The sequence below is a fragment of the Gobius niger genome (genome assembly GCF_951799975.1).
Source record: "Gobius niger genome assembly, chromosome: 2".
In the NCBI taxonomy this organism is placed as follows: domain Eukaryota; kingdom Metazoa; phylum Chordata; class Actinopteri; order Gobiiformes; family Gobiidae; genus Gobius; species Gobius niger.
In genome coordinates, this window is record NC_136853.1 from 22,287,481 (window position 1) to 22,310,884 (window position 23,404).

A 23,404-nucleotide genomic window follows, 5' to 3' on the forward strand; every position below is an offset into this window, starting at 1 on the left:
ATGTCTTGCAAACAGATGAATTACTGATACACAGATAGGAGCGACAAAGGTGCGTAAAAAAAAACACGCGCGGGGCAGATATAGCGTATGGCTGTGTGAAGCGGAGCCAGCTGTGACTCCATGGCGCTACTCCAGTGTTATCTCACATGTGGAGGGAGTGTAGTTACAGTAAAGTGCAAGTGATCCCCCTTCGCGTCTTCCGCTTTTCCTCAGTGTCAGCGCGGGGGAACAGTTTACGAAACAGCAGAGGGGACCGCCCCGGACCAGACAGCAGGGCAGATAAAGCTCAGATAGTGATTGAACGCGATGGTGAAAGGATTTAGCCCGGGCATTAACTGTGAGGGAGTGAGTGAGTGAGGGAGGAAGGGGAGGAGAAGGAGGGAGGAGATATTTTCCATAAAGCATTTTTCTCTCTCTTTCTGCCCTTGAGCATCCCGAGCTTAAAGTGGCGAGGGGAGGAGGAGACGGGGCCAAAAAGGGCGGGCACAAGCCTTTCCAACAAAGTCAATATTTTATACTTTTTGATACTATTTGGCGCTGGATTTCAGTCCTCTTTTTCTTCCTACCAGCCGTCTCCAGATCTAGGACAGTAATCAGCGGTGCGCAGCGGAGCGAGGGAAAAGTATCCCGTGAACGGCAACAACAAACAGCAAAGCGGGGTTGAGTGGAGTTAGCCCGACAGAGGATAGTAAGATTCAGACGGAATAGCAGTGCAGGACCAGTTAAGTGTTGTGTGGCTGGACTTGAAATAGGACTGGCTGAAAGTGCGGCGTTATCTCTCGGACGATCATTACAAGTAAGTGCCTTATCTGATGCGCATCAGCGCATTGAGGTTAGATCCTGCCGCTTTTCGGAGACTGTGAATGAGTTATGCTGCAATCAGTGACCTCTATGACCAGTCAAATAAGTTTATGGTGTAATTGCAAAGAAATAATCGTTTTCGCCGATGATTATCGTGTGTGTTTGAGCTGAGCTCCGCGCGGGATGCGCAACTGTAGTATTGACACACCCCTAGCAGAGAGTGGGGAAATAGCTGTCGCTACTCGGAAACTGAACTCCTAGCTCCCCGGCCTTGGTTGGGACAGGAAAAGTGTACGAGGTCATAACTTTACTGGGAGACGCGCGCAGCAGTGGAAACTTAAGGCATATTGTTTTGATGATGCATCATTTAGAGATTATTGTGCATGATTGAAAAACACGGGATTTTCTTTTTGTATTTGAAATAAATATTTCAGCCATAATCGCAGTGGCGCTTCTTCAACAACACTAACTAACCACAAACAGACTTTACAGCTGCTCCACATGCTACATACGCTCCACGTCATACACACTGATGAAAGTGGATCAGTAACTATCAGCAAAGTTTTTAAACTGCCTGGCACTGGCTTTTAAACATCACAACATGTTCAAACTATGTTGTCAGATAAAACGCATTGTCTAAAGTTGCAAACAATGCAGTTTTTTTTATGTGAATTTAGAGCAACTGCAAAATGTAGTTAGAATGCTGTAAAGTAGTATATTAGGCTGAGCCAGCGCGTTCTGAACTGTCTAATGTCCTTGTCTCCTGTGTGCTCGTGTTTGCAGGACAATCAAAGCGGGCCAACAGAAGAATTCAATGGATGCTTCCAAAGACCTAAACAAGTCTCCTGTACGTGCATCCTGCTGGTCTGTGATCCTCCACTGTCCTTCTCTCTGATACGGCACAAGTACACCACGGTCACCTCTGCAACACTATGGTCAAAGTGCACACCAAGCTCAACGCGTGTAACTCAAGCCGGCGCCCATTCTGCTCAGGAAACAGGAAAAGTACCTCGGCGCGGATCCTTAGGGACTCGCACTATCTGTGACACTGAGCAGAGAGGCCATTCAGTAAATTTGGGATTTATTGCCTCGCCTTATTCCTATAACAGCAGAATGATAAAGGGGGCTCGACCTTTTTGCCTCTGATCCCCGCTCCATGCGTGTCATCACCCCCAGCGCACTCAGTCTATCGCCCCGCCACTCGGACCCCCTCGTGTCCCTCGGTCCTTGCCATGTCCCTCCAGATCGCACTGCTGCTCCTAATGCGATACTTGGCCTCAACGTTGGCCCAGTACGAACTGTGTAAGTCCCTGGTGAGCACGGACGAAGGCTCGGTGTGGGAACATTACGCGTGTCAGCCTAAACCCGCGTCTATGAAAGACTACATGCGCATCAAGGTTGACCCACCTGGAATCACTTGTGGTAATCCTCCCGAGCGCTTCTGCACACTGGTGAGTTCAGAGAAACTTCTTGGCTTATCTTGGAAAGTTTTACGCATAGGTGAAGTGCTTGATCTGAGTCTTTAAAGTTAGGCTACTGAAAGTTAACATAAAAAGATAGCTTTGGTGTAAGAAGTGCAGGGGCAACTAAACTCAGAAAATAGTTGATATGAGAACATTAAAGCTTATATATATAACTTTTTTTTTTTTACATTTTATAACTTGTTTTAATTAATAGCATAGATCAGTTTTATGATTAAGCTATTATGTAATATTTTATCAAAACATAGTAAAATACATGCTCTAAATCTATTTATTATAATGCTACACATTTGCACAAGTGCCTTTAAATTTGACAACACATTACAATGAATTTAAATATGTGCCTTCAGAGCTTCATAGTATTTCATCCAAAAACACAAACATGATACTGTAGGGTCAGCGATGTCACCCATGACACAGGGACGCTTCCTCGGCAGGTCTAAAGGTGTTATTTACTCTACACTTGGCAGCCGTGATCCTGGTCATTGCTGACCTTCTGCAACATTTCCCATTTTCAAAGGTAAAATCCACTTAGCGGGACCCTTTTAGTTTCAAGGACAGCACGGTGAGAATAGCACATGCTCTGGGGGGTCTCGTTAAAATGTCTGCAACAGCAGTATTTAACACACTTTTTAGCCTGGAGGTGACTATAGCAGATAATGTGAGTGTGACAATTTAGGAGAGGTTGGAAAATTATGGCACCAAAAAAAAAAAAAGCTTCACATCCCAGCTTTTAAATTTTAGGCAAAAATGTTTCAGACTGTGAGAAAAACTCATTATTATTTTTTTCAAATCATGTAAAATATCACCTTTTTTCTGTAGTGAATTAGAGAATGTTTCCAGCAATAAAATATCCCATCTCTACTCCTATTTCTTATTGCGAAACAAAAATACAACAATTAATATTTCAGCGTGCTCTAAAATGTTAATGATTATGTGTTTAGAAAGTGTGTATTGCAATCCCAGTACTTCTCAAAATCTCAGTTTGATATTATCATTATTATTGCTTGTTATCGATCAGCTCTATATTCCAAAACTGTGTAACAAAAAAACAAGTATCGTGCTCCCAGTTCTGACTAAAGGCGGCAGACGTGTCTTTACAGTCATGAGTCAAGTCTCTCAAACTTCCCCCGACAGAGACGGACTCGAGTTCCGCTCTAGTTTACTAAACCTAATCTGATCCTATTATAGCACGCTGCAGTTAATGGGATTTTTGTTTTGCCAGTGACCACACCATTTGTAACCTTAAGACAGTCTGCACAAACAAAGATAATCAGATTCAAACAGGCTGCTTCTTCTCACTCAGACTAATAACTGCACTCGGGGTCATTGGACAGGTGCAGGAAAGAATACTGCGCTTCTAGGATACCTAATGGTTAATGATCTGTTTAATGTAGAAGTAGCGGAAACCACTGTTGACTTAAGAGCGGCTCTCCGATGACTCCTCTTGAGGAGAAAGACGGTGGAAGTGCACAGAGATGCTGACTGGCATAACGTATTGACGTCTGCCCCTTAATGGCCGTGGCCTGGAAACTTCTATAACTATGTTTCTAAGTGAGCAATGATCAAATATTGATGGGCTCTTTAATGGGCTTCTTTACAAGGGCCTGGCCAGTGACGCTCCAGCTGAGCAGTTTGTAGTAGGAGGATTGAAGCGGGGCAGGACAGGAAGGAGGCCAGTCTTATTCAGCACTTTTCTGACAGACAGGACATGTTAGTGGTTCCTCTCCGGCCATCTGCGGGCCCTAAAAATCAATGCAGGTAATATGTTATGTCAGCTTTTATCATGCCTTTATCTGCAACAGCGTGACGTTCTGTAAAGGAACTCATCTAATTGGTTCTTATATTTCCCTTCTGACCAGTGGAGAGGTGACAGAGAGGCATTGGCAGACAGCAAATAATACATACATATAGCTTGGCTGCGTTGTGGGTGAGTCTTGTTTCATTTGTATAGCTTAGTCAAGAGAAAGTCACTGACGAGTTGAACGGCCAATACAAAGAACAGCTCATCTCCAATAAGACTTGAACATATTGCGCAATACTTAACAGTATCTCACTCCCTTTTGAAAATAAAATTGAACATTCCCTCACATGAGAGACGCACCGTGGTTTTCAGTATGCTCACACTGGTGAACAGAACTCTGAGGTTTTTTTTCTCCTCCAATATTTAACTCTGTTTTATTCCGTAGTCCAGTTGGAATGCAGCAGTCTCTCTCCTGAGCTGAACAGGCTGGCACCAAGATGCATGTATCCCCCGCTTCTGAGATCCAGGCTTCTGTAGTCCTCTTGTAGCGGCCTGTGTGTATGATACGACTACACAGCCGTAGCTTTCAGTTGGGAATGATGGAGTATGTTGTATTTTAAAGGAGTGGGCTGCACAGGGGCATAGATAATGATGAGGGAGAGGTGCGTAAGATCCGAGCTGAGCTAAGCAGAAAGATAACATCACGCTTCTTTCAGTTATACTCGCTTTGTATCAGAAAATGCTGCATGGAAAAGGTCTGACGGTTGTTTGTTATTTCCACTTTTTGGGCTTGAACCAAAACTCTCAATCAGGCATCTCTCATGGGACGGGGATCAGACAGGAGCAGCATGCAAATGAATGAGGTGCGAGGGATGTACACTGAGCAAGGTGATACGTGCGTGAGATGGGACTGTCGGACTGTTGTATATCTAAGAAACAAACAAAAAAACACACACACACACCTTCCGCTCACAACGCATCCGCTTGTTTTAGAAGGTAGAATGAGCCAGCTCTAAAAATAGACATGAGAAGAGATAGAGTGCAGCAGCGGAAGGGGAGCATGCAGGAAGGGGAGGAATGTGGCAGCTTCTACAGGCAGGATGAGCACCTCCTGAACGGGCCTATACACGCTCAGTAGATGACCACTCCGCTTTGCACCGGCAGTGACCATCAGCTCGAGCCAAAAGGGTCACCAGATCCAACAAGGCGGCCGCTCCTCCTGTGGGTTAGAAAACTTAAGGCAATGTGAATAACATCATGCAATACATCCCCAGAGGTGAGTGTGGGTCTATCAGGGAAGTGCATGTTTTGAACAGAAGGAGCGGAAAGACAAAGGCGGCAGAATATTGCAACTGAGCCAGCGATGAAACAGCAGCAAAGGGAGAGAGCGATGATGTAATGGTGTGGCTCACATCCCCGTTAGGACACAGTTGAAAGTGATCAGAGTGTTTAGAAATGTTGGCAGATCATGAGGATAGCTATAAGTGAGATTTATCCTTGGCTGAGGTGAGACTAAGAAGGATTGGCTGCAGGAGCTTAAACAGCTCATGGTGAACAACCCGTCTCCACATGCACCAAGTGACTCAGGTGACACCCTGTCAAGAGTCCTTAGAACGGCTGTGGTTTGTGACATCTTTTGTTACAATTGTAAGAGAGAATAGTTGTACAAGACTGTATGCGCAGTGTTGACAGTGACAAAAAAAAGATAGACGTCTGAAGTTACAAATTAACAGGATGTTTTTCGAGCATCCTCCCCTGTGCTTCATTTTGAAAGTAGCGCTCGCTCACATATAGTCCATGTCTATAACGCATTTAGTGTTCTTGAATGAGAGGATGTGCTTTACGTTGAGTAGCAGATCATCATTTCAGATAATCAGATTTGAAACATGTAATTCTATACATGTATCTCTTAGGTCAAAGGCTTTGGATGTCCAGTTAGAGCCTTCAGTCACCGCCGGTAAGATGGAGTAAGAAAAGCCTCTCCCAAAAATAAAAGATTATTGTTATAAGTGAAAAAGCAATATCCTTCTCTGGTCCCCTCTGTGGCCTTTTTAATGGGAGGGTCATTTCATTTGATGTTACTCCCAAACAAAATAAATTGCGTTGCGAGTGTGTTCCTTCCTTTATTCCCCTTGCTAGCAATATAACCTAGAAACTTCTATATGTGGAGAGAAATGATGAGGCGAGCCAGAGCCGGACAACGGGAAATATTTGGGGACACAGAGTTGTTGCTCACACAGAAGGCACTAGGAGGTGGTTTCACAATAGTAATAATAAAAATAAAAAATACAAATAATAATAATAATATATATAATAATATATAATAATAATAATAATAATAATAATAATAATAATAATAATAATAATAATAATAATAATAATAATAATAATGCAAAACATATTACTTCCATGTGGGTACATAATGTAAACCATCATAGCATTTTCTAACCAATAAAGTGTAAGGTAATGATGTGTTTGATATTATTATCCAATCTATGGAGCGTTAACTACACATTGTCTTTGAGGCCATGGCATGAGGCCCTCACTCACTGTCCTATTAGTTACACACATTGTTATCCCTCAAATGACAACAAGGAGTCACTTTTGGTTGGGGCATCATCATGGAGGCTGTTGTCGTGGAGACGGGATCCCAGCGAGGATAATTGCTGGAGGGGCTTAGCAGCGCAGGCCACCTGCCGCAGCAGTTGGCCGGGATTTGTGTCTGTGTGTGTGTGTGCGTATGCATGTGTAAAAGCATGTGTGTGTCCTGGCGGGGAGAGCAGACCAGGGCAGAGCTGGGGCACGAGGCAGAGCTGGATAAGAAGGACATGGCTCACAAAAGGCTTTAACATAACCTCTTGTATAAGGTTTTCCTGGTGGATTAAAGACTTCTGTTACTACATATTACCTCATATGTTCATGACGTGTAAATTATTTGGCTATTATTGCATTGCAATTAAATCAAATGCACTTAAATCTGTGCAGGGATTCACAGAAAAAAGCCTTACAAAATAATCATGATGGTAAATCAAATCTAGACCAGTGACATGAAATAGCAGCAGAATCAGCATTACAATGCCAACTCAAAATGCTCATCATTGGGTGATTGTAGCCTTTCCAAGAATTGTCTTCACCGACATTAAATGAGATTCAGTGACAGCCAAATAAATAAATATCAACAAAATGGTCTATACCAGATTATTGGCTGAGCCAGAACAAAACCACGGACAAGCAACTTATTATGCCTTAATAGAAAAGACTCTTGTGTTTTACTGCAAAGATGTGCAACATTTTGAGAACCATGCCATATCAATGCAATTGACCCGACATCTTAGTGACGGTCAAAGGGACAGTTTTAAATGAGGTATTTGTCTTGAATCCTAAAAAATAAACGCATAAGAGATTGAAAGTGCTGTGCATAATTGACAGTCAAAGGGCTTATGGGTTATCGGTCACCACAGAACAAGTCGTAATCCTCCTCATGCCACAATAATAGAAATGGTAGCATCCACTGCTGAATATCTCCCACTATTACACTGCTTTGTCTTCGTCTAATTATCTTTTCCATTGGCCGCTGTGTGTATAAACATAGCTGATTATCTACCTAAGTGAGTTTGTGCTGTGGTTGTCTTGTCTGGAGCTGTGCGCTGTAGATAATTGGGTTATCACATATACAGTAGAACAATGCTGCTGTGTCATATCCCGGTGCAAAAAGACAAATTATCTGCACTTTTTAGAGGTACTTCGGTTTCACTGCTGTCTTCACATGCGTTATGATCCTGAACAGTACACTTCCATACAGCTTTCCTCAGCACCAGCTCACACTTTGCTTATGTTTGGAGTTTTCCCCCTCCGCCATCTCGCCATAATTCAGATGATTTATAATGTCATCCTCTCAGGATTGTAACTTTTGCTTTTGTTATTAGCCCACTGGAGTGGTTTTGAGTGACTGCTCATTTTCTACACGCTATAGTCCAATGGCTCTATTCAAGAGACTGAACTGCAAAGGAATTTGTTGGCACCATAAGCGAATAAGTTACAGTCTGCAATGGAGAGACTATGTATGATGTAGAAGAAAACATTAAATTACGCAGTAGGTAGATGACCAAGTTGGAAACTTAATATTTTATTAAAACATGATGATTGATTAAGCCTTAATTTTACATATGGCAAAGCCTAACTGTGTTTTTGGGTTTGCAACGTGTCCACAGTGGTCTGTGCAGTGGTCTTTGAAGACTGAATAATTCTGTTGAGTTCTCCCCCCCAAAGACTAAAGGAGGAGAGACTTGAAAGTCTTGGCATCACTAGAACAACAGGATCAATTCTCCAAAGTTAAAAGTACAGCAGCACTCTGCTGTCTATGCAAAGAGAGAGATGATGCACAATCCTCTTGACCTTCACACTTCCTGTTATGTTGTACTGCAAGTTTACTTTTAAGCTCTGGCATAGCCGTCGGTGAATACTAGTCTGTAAAGACAGTCCTCATTAACAAATGCATACACTACACACATTTGCAGTTTGGTGGTGGTGCAAAATATTTAGTTGAAAAAGGGGATAAGTTTCCATCTTGTTTACTGTACTTTATCTTTCTACATGTTTTGTCTTTTGTCTTTGTAGGAAAACCCATACTTGTGCAGTGACGAGTGCGATGCCTCAAATCCAGACCTTGCTCACCCTCCGCAACTGATGCAGGACCGTGAGCGCAACGGCCTCCTCACCTACTGGCAGACAGTAACATGGAGACGCCATCCAGAGCCCCTGCTGGCCAACATCACTCTTTCCTGGAACAAGAGCCTGGAGTTGACAGACGACCTGCACATCACCTTTGAGTATGGCCGGCCCACCATCATGGTACTGGACAAGTCCATGGACCACGGGCGCTCGTGGCAGCCCTACCAGTACTATGCTGACGACTGTCTGGATGCCTTCAACATGCAACCCAAACGAGTGCGAGACCTCACCCCCACCAACATCACCAGAGTCATCTGCACAGAACTGTATTCACGCTGGGTCGGTTCCAAGAATGAGAAAAACGTCAAGTTTGAGGTGCGGGCACGGTTTGCTGTGTTCGCTGGACTTCGACTACAACAAATGGACAACCTGTACACACGCATGGAGAGTATGAAAGGACTGAGGGACTTCTTCACCTTCACTAACCTAAGGCTGAGGCTCTTGAGACCTGCTCTCGGAGGCACCTATGTCCAGAGAGACAACCTGCTCAAATACTTCTACGCCATCTCCAACATTGACATCCCTGCCAGGTCAGACTCCCACTCATGTCGCATACATGATCAGACACATTATAACTCTCTGCTGTCGTCAAATGGTTTCATATAAGGTGGATGAATCAACAATATATCTACATTTAAACTCATTTATTCTCATTAAAATCATCGGGTTAAGCCTTGCACATGACTTAGACTGTCAGATTTGAGGGTTCACATTGGAATGTTCCTTTTTGGCATTATACTGATATTTTGTGGCATTTATCCTGCGTTCTAAAAGGCACCATTCATGACTTTCTTCTCGGGTTTCAGAAAGAGTAGAGGCAAATGACCTATGGGTATTTTAAAAGAGTATTGTTTTAATTATTCTTTAGCCCCAGTGTCAAGATTCAAACCAATCAATTTACAGTGAAATGTGACAGATAAAGAAAGGAGGCAGGTGACAGCAGGCCCGACGCGCTCGCACAGGCAGTGTGATCTGAGGGCGCTACAATGACCCTGTCTCTGTCGGAGTGGATCCTCGCGGGCCAATGATTAATGGCACAAATACAGGCCCTCAGTGGTCCAACGTAAGCCGGCGTTCGCGCACCCTGCCAGGGGAGCCGGAAAGCCTTACATGGCAAGTTTGTGACAGTGAAGGATGCTCCGGGCCATCACACGCCTGCTTAGCATCAACAAGCCATCTCTCGCACCTTTCAGAATTATTATTCCAATCGATAAGGCCGGCTGACATTTCAATGGTATTTAACATGCTTGTTGGGACGGCCCAGAATGGAAGGAGGGATGGAGTGATGAGCGTGTGTGGACAGGGCCACGGGTGAAATAAAGAGGGGGAAATGAGGGAGCGCTGGAGATGAGAGCAGAGGCTGGAGCGCAGGGTCGGTGTTTGATGAAGTCCTGAGTGAACGCTGACACAGCACACACACAAACAAACATCCCTGTGGTGCTGTGTGAAAAGAGCCTGCAGGTATTGATCACAGTCACTTTTCAGGCTCAGCAGAGGATCACTGAGGGGGCATCCAATAGCGCCATAGAACTTCAATAGGCAGAGTCATTTTTATTTTATATGATAAGGAATGTGTGCGCTTTCTTTCAGTCGCCAAAACATTGTGTTGCATTTCATTGTATAAATATCATAACAACACAAAAAATGGTCATTATTATACATTTTGTAGCTCATTGCCAAAACCAAACCGGCGACACTCAAAATGTATATATATGTTTTATTTAATTAATTACACCAGTGCACAGTCAAAGGAAAATCAAAAAGCTTTTGTTAACCGAGGTTAAAAAGCATAGACTGTATATATAATGGACAGCTTCTGCTCACTCCTCCTCGTTTACCATAATGACCACGTTCGAGGGGGAAATCATGGCGGATTTGCAGACTCCGCCTCCCCAGCTCTGACGAAGCATGTTCCTAAAAAGGGCATAAGGGCGGGATCTTCACTGTAGACTCCGCCCTTGTGTGACGAGTAGCTCGCGCAGCTCCAATGCTAACAGTCCGAGCCTCATTAAGTACGAGATTTCTAAAATTCTGGTTTCTTTCATTGTGACTAACCCAGCGTTTTCTCTGGAGGAATATCTCGCCATAGAAAGTGTTTATAAATTAGAAACCAGGCATTAAAGTTGTTTTTAACATGCCTAAAGTCCAATGCTTTTCAATGGGAGACTAGCGGCAATATGGAGTTACTACAGCAATGGCGGCGCGTAGTGTCTTGGGCATAAAGCAGAGCAGCCAGCAGGCATTGGTAAAAAGAGGGGGGGAGTCACCATAGCAAATCCTTTATATATCCTTCTACATTTGCATAATTACTGTAGCACCACTTCCCACCGTGTATATATGGGCTGCATGGGGACCACATCAACTTATTTTATTTTGCACATTTGTCTCAAATATTTGCGCGTCACCACACAGGTGTAGAGCCGATGACATGTGGCCGCTACAAGTGACAGAACCGGATCTCGTAATAGCCGAGCCAAATTTAGCCCTGAGGAGATGACTGAGGCCAGTGCATCTTCCGCCCCTGCCACCCACACCTACTGTAACATAATCGCTAATCAATACGTTATTCTGGGCGGCCAGCGGGGGTATTAGGTGATTCTGGTCGGGGGTCCTCAACGTACAGTACAATAAAGAGTGTCTGATGCTCACGCTCGGGAAATTGATTCGGGGAGCGGAACGATTAGTCAATGTTCCCTGAACAAAAGGCTGCGGAATTTCGTCTCATCTGGTCTTGCCCTCAGAAACATATTGGGATTTCCAATGCTGAAAATCTGAATAATGAATACTCCGCTCTACTGGTGACTGAGCGACAGTTCCACAGTTAAATGGGATTTTTATTTTATGAGAGCAAGTGCTAAAAGAACTGGTCACAACTGCAATGTAATGAGAAATGCCAGTGGTGTCTATGGGCAAAGGATTGTCACTTCCTGTCCGTATTGCATTTCTTAACCTTTGGGCGTCTGGATTACACTTATCTATTGATTCCATTCATTTGATTTGTTTGCCACGGAAAGTCTGAGTCAGGCATTGTTTTATGTGTGTTTTTATTTTATTTTTTGACCACTAAGACACTGCCCTTACAACAATAAAGCAACGAGCCGGCCGATAAGTTCTGATGCCATATAAAATCATACGTATGCATGCAATGAAACAGTTATATTACAGTTATATATATATATGGGGCAAATAAAATAAGGAAAAGCTGTAGTTCAAGGACAAAGGTACGACAGAGGCATGATTTGGAATAGATTTATAGGAAAGGTTCTGCTGAGGTGAATTGTAATACTCTTCTATGCTTAGGCAAAGTATAAGCAACGGCAATGAGAGCACATCATTTTAAGCTTTTAGATGCAGCTAAGGCAGCAGTATCGGCTGTCATCATTTAGATCAGTAAATTCACATTGACTGGGGAGTTCCAGTTCTAAAGTGTGCCTTTAGATTCATCCTGATTCATCCACAGCCGCCACTGTCCACACCATCCCATCCCTCAGGTCCATTGCTGAGAAGCACACTGAACCTTAGCCCCTCCACGGTTATGGATGAGACTTGGGGTCATGGATTGGGCTTTTTTAATGAAATAAGCAGCAGGTCGTATGCTTGGTCTTCATAATAAAATAAAGGGAAGGCTGAATGCTCAGGAAGAGCTAACTAAGTGGATTAGGCTCAAAGCTGAGATGGGGCCGGCCGACTTTGCATCATATTTCTCTTATCAATGGTGAGCGCTCGGCCCAACTTGATCTGATCTGATTGGATGATGTGAGAAGAATGACATTTAGAGCAGCCAACTATGCAGTTTCAGCATCCGTTTACTCAGGCGAAACGGGGGAAAGACAGATCACATTTTGGATCAAAAACGACGTCTCAATTACACTTTTTGCATTACTTTGGCCAAATAAGTAGAAACACTTTGGAAGCACCAATAATGATCATATGTTTTTATCGTTTGGATTTTTGACACTTAATGCTCCAGTCTGTTAGCCTGAATTACACATGATAAGCCTAGACTTGTTCAAGGCCCAAACTCTGTCTCCATCAGCTAATTACTTTCTACATTCCCACATCTGAGTTCACATAAGGCTGCTAGAAAACAGGCCAGAAGCTAGCTAATGAAATGCAGCGAGTTTCTTCAGTCATGTTGTTTGACTCATCTATCTCCATCTATCTACTGAGTGTGTGTTCCTCTGTGCCGTCCTGGCCCCCTGCTGACTGAGCTAATGTGTGCACTGCTTTAAATGCTCCATCTCCTCATGCATCTTCTCACGCACAACTGTCCACATGCATTCAAAGAACACGACTTTTGTGACTGTTAATCAGTGAGAGCAGTTACTTTTACCTTCAATCCTACACTATATATATTATTAGTAGTAGGCCTAGTAATATTTTTGTTGCAGTTTTGTTGCAATTTTTTTTTTTAATATATATATAATTTTACTTCTATTTAGTATAATTACTTTCAAATTAAAGCAAATGAATGCATGTTATGCCTTTATAGGGCACTCATTGAAATACTTAAAATAAATGAAATAAATAATTTCAACTTAAAGGGACTATACGGAGCTTAAAAAGCATAAAATTAAGTATTTTCCTCCCCCTACATGTTCCTCCATGTCCTAATGTGTAGAATGAGCTCAGACCTGTTCACCACAACTGCCTCTAAAATCCTGCACCGTCGCTCAAAAACGTGTTACTTCGGGTCCAAAGTGCCGTCATGCATGAGCTTAATATAGAACCTGCAGTTACGCCTAAGACCTGAGGTGGCAGTAGTGAGCATAAAATGACCAACTTGCCTTCTAGTCCCTTGTTATTGGGGGACATAAGACAAGTTTATTTCTGTTTTTCAAAATGTTTCATTATCATGGGGAAAATTCAATGTCAAAAAAGTTACCATATTTGGGTCCTTGCCCTTTAAGGGGTAAATGAACTAAAAGTACTTCCAGGTCTCGGGGTGCTGTTACTCAGGAGACGTTGTGTTTTGTGATATTGATGTTTTAATGATCACACTGTCATAGGCAAGAGCTTTTGTAATGTGCTTGTGCCAGTGTTAATTTTGACAACATATTTTATCTTAGTTTTAGTCTTAGTCTTTTGACTAAACTGTAATTTAATTGTAGTCGAGATTTAGTTTAAAAAAAAAAAACGTTTCAATTTTAGTGTAGTTTTAGTCGACTAAAATTGCATGTCGATTTAGTCGACTAAATTTAAGACTATAATTTAGTCGACTTTGCATTAATAATATTCATTATAATCATATTTAATCAAGGTCCTCAACTTAATGGAGCTTCTCCCACATGAACAAAGCTCAGAGCTGATCCTTTGGCAGTGAATTTAAATGATATGAGGCTCTTTCAGACTGTCAATAGAAGTTTGGCTGATTTTAGTCTCTCCTTTTCATTTTTATTTAGTCTCATTTTAGTCGACTAACATATCTGGACATTTTAGTCATAGTTTTAGTCTCATGAGAAACTTTTAATTTAGTTTTAGTCCAATTTTAGTCGTCAAAAATATCACTTTGACGAAATGAACACTGGCTTGTGCTCTAGGGGCAGAGGGCGGGGCCAGTCACTTCCAATATTGTTTGCCTAAAATATTTACTAAAAATAACCTTTGGTAAAATAAAAACATAGTCCAAGGGTTTATTGGTTCTTTTGTCAAGAAAATACTGTAAGTATAAGTGTAAGGGGCATGTCCAAATATGGACAAAAGTAATTAACTTCAGATTTAAGTGAACAGGGGGTATGATCAAATATGGTGCCTGCCTTTTTCATGCTGTAATTTCACTTACTTCACTACGTCCTCCAAAACCAACACATACATCATCACTTAGCACAATTTTTCACCAATAAAAGTGTAAGTTTCATCAACTTGTCAAGGTTAGTTTTCAAGTTATGTAAAGAAATATACCATGAATTTAGCCAGACTTGGGTCTTTTTCAGACTTCAGAGAAAACAGGAAGTTGAGAGCATGACCGGTCTCTGCTGATTGGTCAAATGCCACAGAGGTGGGATCTGTGATGTCGGGTGAGCTCTTCTGATTGGCTGAGTGAAGACTTCTTTACCGTACTGATGTGCAGCAGGGGACATATGTTAAGTGTGTGAAAATTACGTTAAGTGTGTGAAAATTACCAAAAATAGTCACTTGCCCTATAAAATAAAGCAATTACATTTTAAACGAAAACAGCTTCAAATCTGTAAATTGAGGTAAAACAACAAATGATAAAATAATAATAAATATTAAACCCAATAATGTTTAGACACTGATGGAAATTCTCTATTTTTTCTCTATATTTGTTAAAAAAGAGTGCCTTGTTTTTCTTTCATAACTTTCCGTGTCTTCACCACAGAACAATTATCTGAACCCTTTGGCATCTGATTTTTTTTTTTCCGGTCCCAATGTTCTTGCTTGATTATTTTTTGGCTAAAAACCAGACCTCAGGGGATACAGTGTAGATAGGGTTTGATTGTTTTGCCCTGCTTGGCCCATTACCCCGCTACACCTGTCCAAATATGTTCCACTAACACAAACTGAATGTTTTTTTTTAATCATTACTGTACAGGTCCTACAAGTCATTCATTACCTGCTCGCATTAACCCGGTCTGACCCTGAGCTGTACTTTTCGAGGTTGAGCGGCGTCAGTGGGGAAGGCTAATGAGTCTAAATGTGTCTGTATGAGGGTCCACCATGTGTGTTGTAACAGAGGCATGAATGAACACGACAGGTCTGGAGAAAGTGTTAATTCACTTCTCGCTGATTGCAGCCTCCAGTGTTTCTCTGCTGCTTCTGTGAATTTGACTTTGCTAACTGTCACCACTGTTGTTAATAATGCCAACTTTTTTTTCCTATTATTCGTCCTTCGCGGAGTGAAGGTGAGTGGATGGAAGGCACGGGAGCAGGGAAGAGAGTGAGAGGAGAGAAAAGGAAGGCAGATGATGGATTAACTTGAGGTTTCATGGGACTAGCTCGGGTGTGTGATTTTGTGATGAATGATGTGAGGAGCTCAATAAATATTATTCTGTAGTGCGCGCACACATAAACGTGCACACACACACACACACACACACACAATCCCACTACATTATTTAACCCTTAGTCACAATCATTTTATGGGTTAAAAAGAAGTCCTTATGAAAGAAACACCATGTGAGGAAATCTAGGCTTTATTCATCTGGCCCCTCCTACTTGCTCTGAGACTCCTCCCATTTTGAGCCATCTCCCGGCGATGCCGCTGACGCCTGGAAACAGATCACTTTTTAAATCATTCATGAGTGCTGCTTAGAAAAGAAAGGCATGCAGAACGCAATGAGGGAAGTGTCATTGTCCTCTCATATGCAATGATTTATGACACAATGGTTGTAACTGATTTGATAATCATAGTTTATTTTCCCTCAGAAGGTGGGGATGTTACAGTCAGCAGTTCCGCCTTTATCCTCACTCTTTTGTTTCACCAATCCTTTCCCCCACTGCGCTTCTTCTAATAGATTTTTCTTTTTTACCCTTCCAACCCCCAAGCCCATATCCTTTTAAATTCACAAATACAATAAAGATTCTCTTCCCACAAGCTCCTCTGTGCTGTGCCTAACCAGCATCTGGCAAAAGGGCGATTCTCTAGACACATACTCTTTTAAGCTGAAAAGCATGCTGGGAATTGCAAGAAGGGGGACGTGGTGGGGAGAGGATTGCCCTGGGAACCACAGTTGTTTTTAGTCAGCTACCGTAATTAGCGAAATGTTATTGTGGGAGTGAGGTATTCAGAATGCAGATACCATACTGGCCTTATCAACATGAATAGCATTATTTCTGTTGCTATCACTGGCAGCTTTTTGTCATCCACGCCCAGATAGAGGTCTTGTGTCATGTTTTCACGCCATATTAGCCGGTCATTTCTTCACAAGCTAAAACATGTACAATAATCTAAAACAACCTCCCTGGATGCTACACTGGGCTGTCCACTGTCCCTGGCATGTCCACTGGCACCGAAGGATGGGTGCAGTACCAGTGGTTCTGAAATTTTTCACACCTCAAGTACGACCGGTCCGAGGTTGAAGTCCAATCAGGTCTAAAAATGTCTGAAATAAAAGACAGTATAAACCTATATTGGACTAAATTATGTCTAAGCTGGACATAAGAAACACAACAAAATGCATTACTAAAACATGAATTAAATCTTCTCTAATTAAAATGAATAAAGTATAGACTCTCAGATGACCTGGAGAACCATCTGAAGAAACCTAAGAACCACCAGCTGTACAACACAGATGGAGAACCACTGATCTGCCGTATCCGTTGCTCTGATTAAGATATTGGTTATTTAGGAAGTTTATTTGTATCGCACTTTTTCAATCACGCGCTTCACTTTGTGTCCGAGATTTGTTCTTCATTCACTCCACACACAGTGGTGAGTTACGTATGTACTGTAGCTTCAGTTTCCTCTGGGGGAGACTGACAGAATTCATTCATTCATTCACACATATTGCTCATCCCTGTTGTACATGCTTTTAGTGGTCGGGGAAACCGGAGTACACAAAGGATTCCTACACACAGGAAGAACATGCAAACTCCACAGAGAAAGGCCCCGTCCAAGGATGGAACCCGTGACCTTCTAGCTGTGAAGCACATAATGTTAACTTAGATTTAGATTCACATGCACGTGCTCTGTCTTACACATTAATACACACTAATTCACAGGAACAATTTAGCTCTTTTTTTTTTTTTTTTACATTTTAAACCCCTTTAAACTCAATAATATTCATGATACTCTCTCTTATTAGACCAGAAGTTAAACTTAACACTGTCAACAACTTAAAGTGCCAGCACATGCACCAAGATCAAATGTCCTTCCTTTACTCTTGTTTTCTCTCTGTTATTAATGCTATTAGAGATTTTATGTAAAACACTATAGACATCACCTTACTGTCCCCCTCAGATTAATTACGTGTTAATATTGTAGTTGCACTCCAGACATATTAAATGCAAAGCTCAGGACTCAAAAGGTGCATCGGGGAGACTTTATTGGTCTTCATTTGATCCCAACTGTATAACTGTACTTATTAAAGCAATAGCAAAGTTCAGCCGAGGTGTAATTTGGCCTATATGAACTACAGAGCTCACATGAGCAATAGAAATCTAACTAACTCCCACACTTTGAAGTAAGTAAGTGCATTATTAGTCATTTGTCACAAAATTGCGTTCAGATGTTGTCCTGAGCCGCTGCGGCTGAGGGCACCGCCATATAAAGTATACTACTAGTTTTTATACTTTATACTTTATTTGATAGACGTTTATTTAACCAAAACAGTCCCTCTGTGATTGTAGAACTCACTCAGCACCTTCATGCTGTGAGGCCAAATTACTAACCCCAATTTTCTGTCTACGAAGTGGTGAAAAGTAGGTTGCCTTTATGACATTGTAAATTGAATGGGATCGTTTCAGGTCTTTGCAGGGTCTACATAGAGACCAGAGAAAATCCCCAGATGTTGAACCTTATTTTTGTCAGGGATAATATTAGGCAAATACAAATTACAGTATTTTTCAAATCCTCACTTTTTATGCTGTCATTTTATTTACTTTGCTTTTATTATTGTTAAGTTCTATCTTCAATATTCTGGCAGCCTTTGGCCCACCCTTGTTGACACCTCCGCTCTGGGTGTGAGCCTGCACCCTGCAATTCAACAGATTTGTTCCTCTCTGACTAATGATGTTCTCAGTCCCAAGGTTTTAGTGGATAATTATATTAACCCTTGTCCCCTGGCTGATCCACTCACTGAGCATCTCCCTGCACGCTTGCTCTAGAATTACACACAACATGCCTTTGTCTGTTCAGTGGTTCCTATTGCGCCGACTTTTAAAATACTTTTTTACTATTATTTAAAGCAACAGCGGCGTGTGAAAAATGAGGTGCACTGGTGAGGGCTGTGGGCACAGTTTTCCAAAGGCGCTGGCACGCTCATTTATAACAGCGCGCCTTTAAACATTAGTGGTTCAAAAGTGAGCTTAAAGTTCTCATGGCGACCGTATTGTCCCCGAGGAGGGGGCTGGTTTCCCGTGTGAAGAGCACAGACATAAACATCCACTGGGGTCTATAACTGTCTGGGGAGCTGTACAAACCGGGGCCCAACTCCTGTCACTGCACTTTCTGTCTCTTCATCACTTTTCCATCGTGCGCTTCTTCAGGAGTGGTGCATGTCTTTAAATAAGAGGATGTATAATAACGTCCCACCCAACTCCCCGTCTCCCCAGGTGTTAGTCTTTGCGATAGTGTTCATTAAAATGAATTCTGCTGCAGTAAGGGCTCCGCAGGGAGGACAGACTAATATCAAGCTGGATGGTCTTGGAACGGTCAATGCAGGACAGGGTGAGGCCAACCTCTTCCCTTTCAAAGACATTTCAAAATGAATTACTTAAGACGGCAGTAACGAATGGTTAGTCTGTATCGGGATTCATTACTGTGATCGGCATTTGTTAGTTTTGCAGAGGTTTGAAATTAAAACTTGTTACTTAATTTGAAGACTTATTTGGATTACAGACATGTAAAAAAAAAATGACTGTGGATTTCCTTCCCATGAAAGCATGAGCGCATTGTCATTATTGTGACCTGACTGTGGCGCTCTTTCACAAACACACTCAGTCCACTGTGGCCTAGGCTGAGGAACAAGATGTGCCCGCGCTCCATTATTTAGATTTTTAGTCCTGTGCATACACTACGTACATACACTTCAGAGAGCAGGTAGCTGAAAGTAGGCCTCTGACGTCACTGCGGTTCTCTACACAAGAAGAACCGCCCAATCAGAGAGCGGCTCTGGCCTCGGAGCAAGGCACGCAATAGCCATTTACTGTATCCAGTCTAAATAATTCACATATATGCAGAGTCACACACACGGACTCTGACAATTGTTTAATGTATTTTGTGCAAAGAGAACGAAACAAATGTTATGTAAATGGTAAAGCTTATACAGTAAATCATCATCATCAGACAGGCAAAGGACAGATGTGCAAACGCACGCACACACGCGCGCACACACACACACACACACACACACACACACACACACACACACACACACACACGCACACGCACACAAGGTTTGAGTTGCAAAGGCAATCAAGGTCATCTCACCTTCTTGAATAATTTAAGATGTCTTTTTGCCGGACACTTTGCTTCCCTTTTTATTTTGCTGCCAAAAAAAATCTCGGGATGACCTCTCAACATTGAAGCTCTGGAGTGCATTTGTGTGTGCGCGAGTTTTGTTGGGGAAAATTGGACCCTGCTGCAAACAAGCAATCCCTAAGGCCTGTCTCTCACTCCTTGAGATGCTCCGCTCCGAAGTGTTTCTCCCAAGTTATGCTTCTGGAAAATACCCCCCAAAAAAGCAGCAGCAAAAGAAAACTGGGGGGAAAAACATGATGGCGAGTGCGGTGAAATGTGTGTTGAACATCTGTTGTTGACATCTTTTATGAGATAATGATAGATAATGAGACAGGAGAGATGATTTGTTAAGGAATTACATTACCAGCAGTTGTAGTATCAGTGGGACCTCATGTGGTATACTACAGATGTCCTCCCGGATCATTCAGTTCTACCATCTGAGTTTGGGGCAGTATGCAGAAATCAGTATTATTAGTAACGTTGTGTTTTTTAGTAAGTAAAAGAATGAAAACTACTAAAATCATATATACTATTGCATTATCAGTGTAAGAATAGAGATCCATCTCTTGCCACAAGAGAACAAATTACTTTTTGGTGTAGACTTAAGATTCAAAATAACTTCTTTGACCTATACTTTACCAATACGAGATCATTTTAAGACAGATCTGCACTGGCTTCAATAAGTCCTCGTCTCTTTTGTAATCGTTTGACCGTCGGTTTCCTTTATTGAAACCCACGTCTTCTCCCACCTCTGGGTCAATTATCGATTGCCTGTTAAATCCAGATAAATAGACTTCACATGTGAAACATAAAAGACTGAGTGGTCAAAGGAGGAGGGCCCAGGTGAGCCGGGGGAGGGAAACGTTCCTAAACGGTCTTGTTCACCACTCCGAGACGGTGTACTCCAGGAAAAATTGATCTCGCTTTTCACAGACGAAAATTTATGAAGCGGGAACATAAACGCAGTCATGTCCAATTAGCTCTGGTGAATTTACGAGGCGCGGCGAAGGGGAGGAAGTGGGAGGGGATGTGGTGATAAAGACTTCAGTAGAAGCCAATAAAGCGTGTTGCTGATCAATGGGTTCTGCTCTCTTCACACGGTCACTTTCAATGTTACTGATACTGTCAGAATGCAAATAACTTTGATTTCACAAGCTACGCCTTAAAACCTTCCCACTGAACATAAACTGAAATGTTCTACCAACTTTTCTGTTTTTTGCTGCAGCTTTACAGCCCAGCAAAGAGGTCTTTTTAGCGAGTTTGTGTAATATGAGCAAATGCAGATTTGCAGATAACAGTAGACTGGAGGGATACAGTTACTGAGGTGCTGACAAATCAATGCAGACAAGTGGATTAAGGCAGCAAGGTCCATTTCCTGAAAAACAGATGATTAATCACCACAATCAGGCAGTGAATATAGTGAATAAGGATATGTCAAAATATAAGATAAGATAAGCCTTTTTTGATCGTACAATGAAAAAAAGAAATTCACTTGTTACATTCAGCTATCAAGGAAAACACTCAGGGTGTGAAGAATAGACAGGAAATAAGCAAACAATTAAAGGAATAGGCCACCGTTTTTACATACCAAGATATGTTCTTACCTAACCTTAGTCGAGTTAATATATCCCCGTCTGGTCTTTGTCCGTGCGCTCTGTCACGCAAACGGAGCACATACGCAGCCTCTCCCACATGTCATATAGCTCCAAAAAAGCTCACGATAGAAGCTACCAAGCTCTTCCACGTGTTCCCTATTTAAATAAAGTTACCTGAAGAGTTTTCAAGCGAAGTATATTTACACAGAAATGTAGCATGTGAATTTTATAAGCAGATAAAAAGGGGTACTATATTGTGAGCTATATGACATGTGGGAGAGGCTCCGTTTGCGTGACAGAGCGCACGGACAAAGACCAGACGGGGATATAATAACTCGACTAAGGTTAGGTAAGAACATATCTCAGTATGTAAAAACGGTGGCCTATTCCTTTAAATAGTGAATAGTGGTATCTTATACAACGTAGATGAAGTGACGTAGATGAAGTGACGTAGATGAAGTGACGTAGATGAAGTGACGTAGATGAAGTGACGTAGATACAGACATTTTTGCCTATAGTTTTGCTTAGTATTATACACAGGTACAAGAAGTGAAAGAAGTGCATGAGGCCATGCAATGTGAAAAAGTCTCAGTCGACCTCTTTTTTAAATAATCGACTCCCTTTAGTCACTGGCAGCAGTCACATGGCGCAACCACGGCAGTTGTGCACATGCAAGATGACAGTCTCATTTTGACCAACGCTGGCCCTGTATGTACAAACTGAAGAATATTTCAGAATGCTAGAATACAAAAATCCAACTGAATTTTGCGTCACATAAAAAAACTGTAAAAGTTCTTTTTTTTGCGCTCTGCAGTACGATTATCAGAGCCCCTTGGCCTGTGGGCGCTCAGGCCTAATGATCATGCTATGGAGCTGCATGGAAGTGTGAGTGACACATGTTTGCAAAGAATATCCAAAAAGAAAAATGTGTAAAACTAGGCAACACATTATGAAGCGACAATCGTAATGTGATGTTTAATTGAAGAGGGATCCATAGGGAGGAGGGCACAGTGCGTACAATAAGAGTGAGGCAGTGAAAGTGGTGTCCCAGGAGAGGCGTGCAGATTCACGTCTACTACAGTGCGGAGACAGATACAGCCCCATTAACTGCTGCTTCCAGCTGCTTTTTCAGACGCTGCCACCACATGACTCCCCCTTGATGTTTGTTTATCTTTCTTTTTATTTAGACTCCTAATTGCTGCGTGTGTGCTGTCGGAAACAAGGCAGCCCTTATCATTAAATACAAGCAGACACACTAAGGAGGATGGACACACTGAGGAGCGCGCGGGCTGATACCTCACACAAAGAAAAGGATAGTGTTTCATCTGGTGATTAGATTTTGACATCGGCTGTTAAAAGTACATCAAAAATCTTTCTGAAACACGACTAAGATTTGGTGAGACCTTTAACATGGAAGGATGTGAAAGTGAATACTGCGCTTGCGCTACAAGCACAGAATCATTTCCGTGAAGCATTACATTATTATTGGCGCTAATAAACAGCCTGTGCGGATCTGTGTTATGTTTTGACAATGAAACACAGAAGGACATTGCACGTAATAACTGGAGACTGGACAATACAAGTAGCACAACGTGGAATAAAAACCATAGTACTGTGTGATATACTGGTGAAACTCGGAAAGATTGGAATATCATTACAAAGTACACTCATTTCTGTTGTTCAACTTAAACTGTGAAACTAATATATGATAGACTCTTTACATGCAAAGTCAGATATGTGTAGCCTTTGTTTGTTATAATTTTGATTATTATGGCTCTGAAAATGGACTGTAAGCCATAATCGAAATGATAACAAATAAATGCTTGACATATGTCACATGCATGTAATGAGTCTATATCATATATTAGTTTCACAGTTTAAAGCAGTACTAAGTAACGTGTTTACCTTAATA

The 23,404-nt window shown here is 42.0% G+C and overlaps 1 protein-coding gene across 1 annotated transcript in view; it reads left to right on the forward strand.

Moving 5' to 3' along the window:
* Positions 1-319: 319 nt before the first annotated feature.
* The window catches only part of ntng2b (netrin g2b), a 57,504-nt gene continuing 34,419 nt past the window's right edge, over positions 320-23,404 (forward strand). Inside the window, exons 1-3 of the mRNA XM_079551925.1 lie at positions 320-796; positions 1,585-2,252; positions 8,644-9,287. Coding sequence (XP_079408051.1) covers positions 2,034-2,252; positions 8,644-9,287 — 863 coding nt within the window. The 5' untranslated portion in view covers positions 320-796; positions 1,585-2,033. The remainder of the gene's footprint in view (positions 797-1,584; positions 2,253-8,643; positions 9,288-23,404) is intronic.